The sequence below is a fragment of the Colletotrichum godetiae genome (genome assembly GCF_030913485.1).
Source record: "Colletotrichum godetiae strain CBS 193.32 chromosome Unknown BDP55scaffold_46, whole genome shotgun sequence".
Taxonomy (NCBI): domain Eukaryota; kingdom Fungi; phylum Ascomycota; class Sordariomycetes; order Glomerellales; family Glomerellaceae; genus Colletotrichum; species Colletotrichum godetiae.
Window position 1 is genome coordinate 147,203 of NW_026851294.1, and position 9,264 is coordinate 156,466.

At 52.6% G+C, this 9,264-nt stretch overlaps 2 protein-coding genes across 2 annotated transcripts; one reads left to right on the top strand and one right to left on the bottom strand.

Moving 5' to 3' along the window:
- Positions 1–2,161: 2,161 nt before the first annotated feature.
- BDP55DRAFT_291629 (uncharacterized protein) lies at positions 2,162–3,019 on the bottom strand. The gene is made up of 2 exons (XM_060566548.1): positions 2,513–3,019; positions 2,162–2,453 (listed from the first exon to the last, which is right to left on the bottom strand). The coding sequence occupies exons 1-2, from the start codon at positions 2,926–2,928 to the stop codon at positions 2,327–2,329; spliced, it is 543 nt and encodes a 180-aa protein (XP_060425511.1). The 5' UTR covers positions 2,929–3,019; the 3' UTR covers positions 2,162–2,326.
- Positions 3,020–5,077: 2,058 nt separating this feature from the next.
- Positions 5,078–8,979, top strand: BDP55DRAFT_560336 (leucine rich repeat protein; the record flags this gene model as incomplete). Its single annotated transcript, XM_060569982.1, has 5 exons — positions 5,078–6,249; positions 6,306–6,778; positions 6,831–7,115; positions 7,166–7,473; positions 7,522–8,979. The coding sequence occupies 5 exons, from the start codon at positions 5,078–5,080 to the stop codon at positions 8,977–8,979; spliced, it is 3,696 nt and encodes a 1,231-aa protein (XP_060425512.1).
- Between the last annotated feature and the right edge of the window lie 285 nt (positions 8,980–9,264).

Sequence of the window (9,264 nt, forward strand, 5' to 3'; positions counted from 1 at the left end):
CGGGCATATCGATGTCGCGGAATTTTTTTGATTACCTTGGGAGGGGCTTTCTCTCAGCAGTACCGGTAGCGTCATAGGAACAGAGCAACATACGAATAGAGTGCGTGGGATGGGAAAAGAAATGGGATACTTGGGCCGATCACGGTGGTTGATAGCTGGAAAGTGAGACGGGCCGAACTGTCGAACGGGTGCCGGCCTTTCCCGCTTTTTGGTACTAAGTCGGTCCCCAGGCACCCGTCGGACTGTATGCGGGAGGTCCGTGCAAGATGATTCAAGAATCAAAGGAGAGAAAGGCTTGAGCAGAGGGAAAAAATAACGTGCCCTCCGTGTTGCGGTGTCACGCTTGTGTCGCGCGCGACTCGCTCGTTGAGTCCATAGAAAGTCTGAGTGACTGAGCAAAGAGCGCGCGCGAGCCTGTCGCGTGGTCAAACCCCCCGAGAGGGCCATGATATCCGCAAAGATAGGTATTGCAAATTGCGGCCGAAAGCAAGGATATATATGGATAGATGGAGAAACTTGGATTGTGATTGAGTACGGAGTATAGAACCCGTGTCCAGGGCAACTGTGCCTGCAGAGCTGCACAACTCCGGCTCATTTCCAGGAAATACGTATACCTTTATTCGCCTCACTGATGTTATAAGGGCCCCTTCTCCAGGACTCATAGTGGATTTGCGGTTTGATGATAATGATGATGATGATGCTGATGATGGGATTGCGTTCGCGAGTGGCGCACAGATTGTGCGGCAGTGGCTTTTCGATGGTGGTCCCCCCTTCCCATAACATTTGTACCTGCTCCGTATGACCGCACCGAGAGAAGCAAACCGAACAAGCACAAGGTGCAGACACCACAGTGGCACAAATACATCAGGAACGCCCCTGTCCTGACGGCGATCAGAGACAAGTCGCAATCTTGACAAGTTGGGGCCCCCGCCCGCATCAAAGCCCGGTTATTCCTTGGATGTCCCCCCCAAATCTCAAGTCAACTCACCCCCAAAACTGGCGGGCGCGGGTTGGTTTCACAATTCTCAGCATCCGTGAAAAAAAAAAAAAATGAAAAAAAAATTAGGTGCGGTACAAAAACTGTCGGCCGGGTCGTTCAGACGATCGCCTTGCCGCCGAGTATCCCATTCATTCCTGGGAAATCTTTCGGGACGTATGGGCTTTTCAATCTTCAAGGGGGGGCGTGCTCGGGCGGAAATGTCTTGGTCCCGGCCGTCTTCACACACCTCTAATCGTTCCTCACCATCGTCTCTACTTCATCTGAAACCGGCCGCATGGCACGATGGTACCTTTTGAGCTTGACGCGGGCGGTCCAACAATTTAACTTAACCCCCAACTTCCTGATAACCAACATGTCCGACAAACAAAACCGCCGCAATGGTGGTGTACTTGGGTCGAAGGGGCCGAACGAATTTTCCAATTGTTTTCCCTCCCCGTTTCGTGCTCGCTCTCGGCAAGGTGAAGCGGTATGCCGCCCGTGTCTTGATTCCTTTCGCGATTTTCGCGAGAACGCCCAGCCTGTATGAACGGATATTCATAGTGCACTTACACAGCCATGGACAAAGTCACAAAATGAAGGGTCCCAAGACCACCTCCTCCAGGCTCCCCTCGTATCCGTATAAAACGGGGCTGACATGGCCAGGGGATTGACAGTCAGAATCCTCTCGGTTCATTTATCTTACCCCAAGTCCTTCTAGAAAGAAAAAAAAAAAGTCTATTCAAAGAACACGAGAAAGGGGAAACCCTTCCTCGATATTGCAGCTTTACGCGCACAAGACCCGCCCGGTCTTGAGATCCAAAGAGAAGAGGCCCAGAGTGGCAGAGGGTGCTGAGAAATCATTTCGGCGTGAAAAGAAGCCGCAGCCGGGAGCGAGGCGGCCGGAGCGCAACGAAGGGGGAGATTTGAAGCAATCTTGAGATATTTCAAGTCGCCGGGGCGCCCCCATTAAGCTGAATATTGAAAGTGGCTTGAAATGACCCTCGCTTTCGGCCTGACCGGCTCTAGCGCCGTCTCCACGGCGAGGAGAGGAGCCTCATGCTGTAGAAGAAAGTTTGAGAGAGTTGAGGCAAAAAAGAAAATGGAGAGAGGAGAGGAAATCGTAGCTAGTGAGGCATTAGGAAAATCAATCGATGATCATGATTAGAGAACCCTACCATAGGACCCTGGACGACAGGACAGGGTCCTCTGTTTCTCCAGACTGGCTGCAGTAAGAGCGAACTTGGAAGGCGAAGACAGGTATGGCTTGCAATACGCTTGGTCGAACTGAACATGCCAACGGAGCCATTCAGAGTTGCTAAAAGTTAATCCGCATCCATCTTCTTGGGCTTAGGTAACTCTTGGATGGCAGTGAACTTTGAAGAATGCGCGGCATCCACGGCGTCGGGCATCTGCGGCTACCGCAGTAGTGGAATCGGCGGTAGTGAACGAATAGATTCCGCGACCACGAAGACACCTGGATAGCACATCACGCTATGAGACGTAAGTCCCGAGGTGCCGGGAGCGACTACTCACGATAGCCCACCGCAGCTGAGCAAGTATTGGAGATGACGGGATGGGCTGTACAGTTTGTACTCCGTACCATGCCAAGTGATAGACTTGGTAAGCGTTGACGTGCTGGAGTTGCACCGCCATTCTGCGTACGCAGCCGCCGTCGACATACCAGCAGCGTAGCAACAGCACTGGTTGGCAGATGCGCGCGGCGGGCTTTTGGTGCAGGTGGATGCAAACTCATTTTCTCGTGTGGATTTGGGCGGGTTAATAGGACTTGGAAGTGAAGCTGCATCTGTCATGGCCGGCCTCACGGCATGTAACTGAGGCGAGGAGGCACAGCAACAAGGTGGCACTGGACGACTGGTACGCAACAGGGCCAGCGAGTGAGGAGTGCCGAGGAGTGCCGTACAGATGCGCCATGCGTGCCGCGATTCCATGGTAAAAATGCATGAGAGTGACGAGATGCACGCATTTTCCGGTGGCCTCGTCAGTGTGATTCTGGGTATTCTGGTGGTACCGACAAGGTCCATAATCTGCAAAGACCCCCCTCCCCCTTGGCAAGCTGGGACCACAGACCCATGGCACCATGATCCACGTAAAACGTGCATAATAGGGTGGATAAGAGTGGACTTTGGCGTATGTTTCGATGCTCGCGCGTGGATAAGAGTGGATTATGGATATGGTGAAGCGGCCTCTGGCCCTCTGAAGGTTCGTTCCTCGCAGACCAGACGTTCAGAGTTCTCCTCGTCTAGTGTTTTGTTTTGTGCGTTTTGTCTGTACATCAAACAGCGGCTGAGTGAGCTCCATCAACTTTGTTTTCAGCTGCCAGGAGTGGGCAGAACAACGTACCCATGTCAAGACGGAGGTGAACAAGTCGCAGGCGATGTGCTTGCGATAAAAAGGTCTGTGGTCATACTGTGGTGCCGGTAGTAGTAATAGGTACTCCGTAGTAGACTCTGGACTGTGTATCCGGAGGTATTCGAAGATGAAAATGCACAGATGGAAGATTGTACAAAGGTACTTCCTTGCTGAACTTTCCAGGTTGTCTACCTACGTGGTAGTGAGCTTGCAGGGGAAAAGGGCCGCACACAGCAGAAACCCCACTGCAGGGCCAAGGCTTCCCGCCGCGAGAAACGCCATTTCATTGGTGACGCGCCCTGCCTCTCTCCCTCTCTCTTTCCCATCTACGGAGCATGGATAGGGTATCTTTTCCAACGGAAAGTACTGTGTAAAAGCACCTGCCACGGGCCCACGCCCACGCCAACCAGGGCAACAGAAACCCCGCGCATGTCTCATTGGGCGACGCTTCCGGGGGCCAAAAACAGGATGTGCATCGATAACATCATAGCTGCATCAAGCTGCCAGTCCTTCACCTTTCCCCTATGGATACACGTACGGAGCACATGGCACTGGGCGACTGGGCAGTGGCACTCAGCACTGGCCTCTCTCTTTCTCTCTTTCATTTCATCAGATTCATCTTCCTCTCGCGTCTCCAACCCTCCTAGTTGAATGAACAAGTACCCTTTTCGTATCCATGCACCCCCCCTTCTCCCAATTCCTCTTGGTCACTTTGTCTATGTCTCTGCCTCTGCCTCTGCTGCGCAGCGTACGCATACCGTGAACACCGACTTTCTTGGTCCCTGAGGTCGTGTTTGTTCTCCAACATCTTATCCCGAATCCATCATTCCCATACCTGCCTGACAAACCCGGCGTTCTCATACTATATTCTACCATCACTCACCTCACCCTCGTCTTGAATCCGGCCGATGTACACGTGCCTACTCGCCCGACTCTTCATATCTCATCCCATCTTATCCTCCCCTTGCCCAACGAGTCCCTGATCTGACCGCACCTTGCCCGACTCGTGCTGCCTTGTCTCTCCCAGCGGCCAGGGTCAGGTCCTCTTCTTCCAAGACTCGGGACATCCATCCGCATCCACCCACCCTAATCATCCGAATTTCACCCTCGCTCGTTGCTACCACGCTATCCGTAGTAGACCCTACCGATACGCAGTAGTCTACTACGTACCAAGTACTGCCGCTGCCGCCGCCTCCAGTCTTTCTTCCCTTACCTTTCCCAGCAAGGTTCCTGGTTCTTGTCGGAGGCTTGCTGCACTCCGGTCCTTCCTCTAAACAGCTATTCCCTGCTCCCAGAACCTAGAGGCACCTCTCCCTCTCTAACCAGAGGATAAGGACCGTCACTTATTAACACCCCTCCGCCGTCCACTTTCTAGTACACACACTTTTTGATCCCCTCCTCTTCTGATACCTCTCCCACCTTCTCACAACCTCAAATCTCTACCATCTCGAACCCTCTATCTTTGCTTCGTTGTCTCGTCGACGAAGATATATCACCTTCTCTCCTTCCGCCGAAATCTCTTCTCACCTTCTTCCCACCGAGTGTAAACAGCAATCGCCACAGTATTGACTTGACACCGACAACTTGCCTTTGGACAACGTTACATGGCCCAATAATCGATTACTCGACCTTGACGGCCTCGAAGGCCTGATTTGGCCGAGGCACTCCCACGACGACGGAATAGGCTGGGCTTGGACCCCCGATTACTGCACGTCAATTCTGTCGACCATGGACGCTGCCGCGAACCGACGGTCAATGCTGCCTACCATTCAGACGACACATCATGGAGAGCCGCACACCACAAGTAAAAGCCCGGCCGCAGAGCTCCGCAGCGTCTCGACACCAGCTTTGGGCGGCAAGAGGCGTAGTTTTTTAGCAAAGACCTTCAGGAAGGTCAGCAGCAGTTCCTCCTCGACCGACCTCGCCTCCATGTCCGAGGAGGCCTCGAGTGGCCTCCATATGAAAAGTAAACGAGTTCTTCACAAGAACAACGGATCCGGCGGCTCAAATTCGTCCTCCATCTTCTATCGCCTCAACCGACGAGCTTCCAAGGATTCTTCCGCGAGCTCGCACATGTCCGAGGAGACACCCAACTATCTCAGCCCTCAGCCGCCAGCGCCGGTTCCTATCAAGATTCTCAAGCACGGTGCCTTGAAGACTGACAGCCGGTTGTGGAAATCGCGCGCCGAATATGTCGTCTTAACCGATGGGCACCTGATCAAGTTCAGCAGTGTCGAGTCAGCAAGGGCAAACTTTGCTGAACTTGCCCCGCCGTCTCAGCGCCTGAAGCGGTCTTCGACGTCTTCCACTTTGAGTCAGGATGGGTCACACTCCGATGGTCGGGTCGAAATTCCCCTGAGTAGGATCGTCAACATTTTCAACGAAGAGGGTGTGAGCCCTCACTTTGGTCTGGATGTCTGGTGGTCCGAGACTTCGCCAATGGTATCTTGGGCATGCACAAAACTGTTCTTTGGAATGCCTACTGAGCGAGACGATTGGATGTCGGAGATTCGCCGTGCTATTCGTGAGTCTGTGGGCTCAGCCGTTGTGCCAAAGGGACTCATCCCTCAGAACGTCGAGTCCGCCATTTACAACATCGTTGCTACACAAGAGCCCGCGTGCCGCGGCTGCCCACTGGATATCTTCCCAGTCGTCCAACGCACCACCCTTCTCAGTACGAAAGCCGAGAGCATTGAAAATGCCAAAAAATCTCGTGACGGATCATCGTATTACTTGCTCCTTGGTCAGAACAAGTGCTATCTTGTGCGAGTTGCTAGGACTTCCGTGTACAAAGCCCCTCAGGATATCGATATCAATACTGTAGTCTTCGGCTTGACATCTTTGGTCCGTTTGAAAGCGACTATGGTTCCTCACGAGGAGCGGTTTGTTCTTGGATTCCGGTAAGTGTCCGACGTGGTTTGCCGCGCCCGACAGTGTCACTAACCCCCTCTTCAAGACTGCCTTGTGAGAACGAAAAACGTCTTGAGCTTGCTAGTCGGTGGTACAGAGAGATCGTCATGACATTCATGAAGGCGGATCGCGCAGTGAAGCCTGCTTGGCCTCAGCACATGCAACGGCATATTTTCGACATCAGAGGCCTAACCGCTCAATTACTCCTCCCAACTGGTCAAGACTATGGTGGACTCAAGCGCACGCTTGAGGCGTACTGTGCGACGTTCCAGTGTAAGCCTCCTGAATGGACTGTGAATTGGAAGTGCGAACGCCGAGAGCACTGCCCAGAATTTCGACTCCTCCCTGCGAAGGAGGTGGGCGGATACACGGCACTCCAGCTTTTGGCTGTCTTCAAAGCCCTCCGCTTCAACGACTACTTCAAGGCTTTATCGTTCCGCGACGTCGATTTCTCGCCCCTTTGCGGGTTGACCGACGTTCCGGGTTGGGATGAGTCCGTGGCTGACGTTTCTCGCGATGGTAAGTCGGCAATTGGTTATCGTTTTCTAAGCATTCAAGCTGATCATGGTAGGACTTGTCATCGATCCCATGCATCGAGATATCATCAAGACTGCCCCACTGTTATCTCAGGAAATCCACGCCGTTGCCTTTACCTCTGGTTCTGTCCGTAAGATTGACTTGACCAACGTTCTGGCATCACGGAACATTGTCGGTGTTTCGCGCGCTCGTGCCGGTACCAAAAAGGACCCTGAGGTCGTTCGCCCTATCCTTTTGCTGCTCAAGACTCGCAGCACTCCTTGTGACACTTTGCTGGTTGGCGGTAACCCTCTGACGGCGGCTGAGGTTGACGATCTTGGTGAGTGGAGTTCATGGGTTCTCACAATCTCCTTAGCTAATAATATTCAGTGGGCGTTCTTCATATTCCCGATGTTCTCAAGGAGCTCGATATCTCCAGATGCAATCTTGATGAGAGAAGCTTAGAGGAGGTTTGGGATGCTCTTCCCGCCCAGGGATACAAGATGGAGGCTCTCAATACTTCTCGCAACATTGGACATGTGGACCACATGGCCGTCAAGCAGAACCTGGCTCATTTTTACTGCTTGCGAAAACTCGGCATTGCAGGAAATTGTCTCACTCAGGCGAAGGATACCATCTTCCTCGACGAGACTATCATGGGATGGGGTCTTGAGGAGCTGGATCTTTCAAACATCAACGTAAGTCAATTGAATTCAGCCCTCATGCAGTTGCTGATTCTGTCCTAGCTCAACGACGCCACATTGCAAGTGCTCGCAGACTACTTGAAGTCTTCACAAGCCGATTACCTTCGCAGGCTTGACCTCAACAACTGCGCAATGACCGGTACCCAAATCGCCACCCTATTCCGCAGCATGGGTGAAGCAAGAGTGATTACTTGCTCCATCAGCGGCAACTATCTTGAGAACGGCACGGAAGATTTGGTATCTGCAATTGTCGAAAACTTCGGACCGACGTCCCTTTTCATGGATATGGTCGAGTTCCAAAACGAAGAAAACTACATCAAGCTGATCAAAGCGCTCTCGCTCAACACCTCGATCCGGCTGCTAAGCCTGGTAGGAACTTCGACCCCTGGACAAGTCAGTGAGGACGCCTGCATGGCTGTCTCAGAGTTCTTTGCCACGAACAAGTCGGTCCAATACCTCGACTTTTCCGGATTCTCCGCCAAGCTCGACGAGGGTCAACTCGGCCTGGGTTTCTCGCGCTCTCTATCTGGACTTGCCGAGAACAAGACGCTACGTCACCTCCGAATCCGGAACCAGAAGTTGAACTTGAACATTGGTGATCTGGCACATGCGATCCAACTCAACCAGACCCTTACCACTCTCGATGTACAGGAGAATAACTTCAATCTGTCCAACTTGTCACACATGGTCAGATCTCTCGATCACAATAGCTCCATCCAGGAGTTCTGCCCATTTTCTCGGTGCGAGCTCAGCCGGGCCATCAAGTTCAGCGTTCAAAACGTCGGCATGCCAACGAGCCAGCCCACGTCGTCTCGAGCCCGCCGCGCGTCCAAAGTCCTCTCTAAGGCCACGTTTGACAACTTTGCCATGGAAATGGACAAGAACAACGCTCTTATGGAGAATTTGAAGGACGAGTGGAGTGTCAAGACTGCTCAGATTGAACGTCTTCTCGAGAGAAATCGAACCTTGAGTACTGAAAAGGAGATGGCGATTATGCAGTGGGATCCTCAAGTGGAAGGCCAGGAGGACTGGATCGCCCTTGAGCTCGGCAACGTCTTTGGAGGCCTAGCCATCAAGGCTATGAAGACCCGACGCAGGATTATGCAGCCTGGCTACCGTGGCAGTGTTTACTTTGGCGCAAGTACTCCGCCTCTAGAGGGGATGGAAGAGTTTGGTGCCCTGGCAGCTCCCCACCATGTCACTCGCGAGGAAGTCATGGAAAGCCCCGCGACAGAGGTTGCCAGCGGTTCCTCCGGCCTTCCCACCCCTCCCGAATGGGCTCCTACTGAGAGCCCTGTCAAAGAATACTCTATTGCGTCCAGCGCGCCACCGTCTCGTGATGCACCTCGCATTATCGATGAGAACGCGGACGAGTTCGACCTTTCTCTTCTCAAACATATGATACAGCATGGATTCAACCTCGACGATTCGACGCAAGGCCAGGACCAGGACGTCGGCAGGAAAGCGGGGCCCTCAGTGTCGACCACGAGACTCAGATGAATCAAGTACAAACACGAAACGAAGACCAAAAAACATTGAAAAAGAAGGAACGAAAGAAAAGCGAAACGAAAAAAACACGAAGGACACCAAGTCATGTGTCTCCCATACACTCTCCCACGTTTACCAAATCATTAGACATCAGCGACGGCAACATCCTTTTTTTGTTTTTTGTTTTGTTTAACAAGGCGTTCTTAAAAGGGAGGAACAGGTGTTTTCTCGGAATACCGCGCGGGATTGATACCCAGACTCGCAGGAAAACTCTAGTATTAGTATTTGATTCTAGTG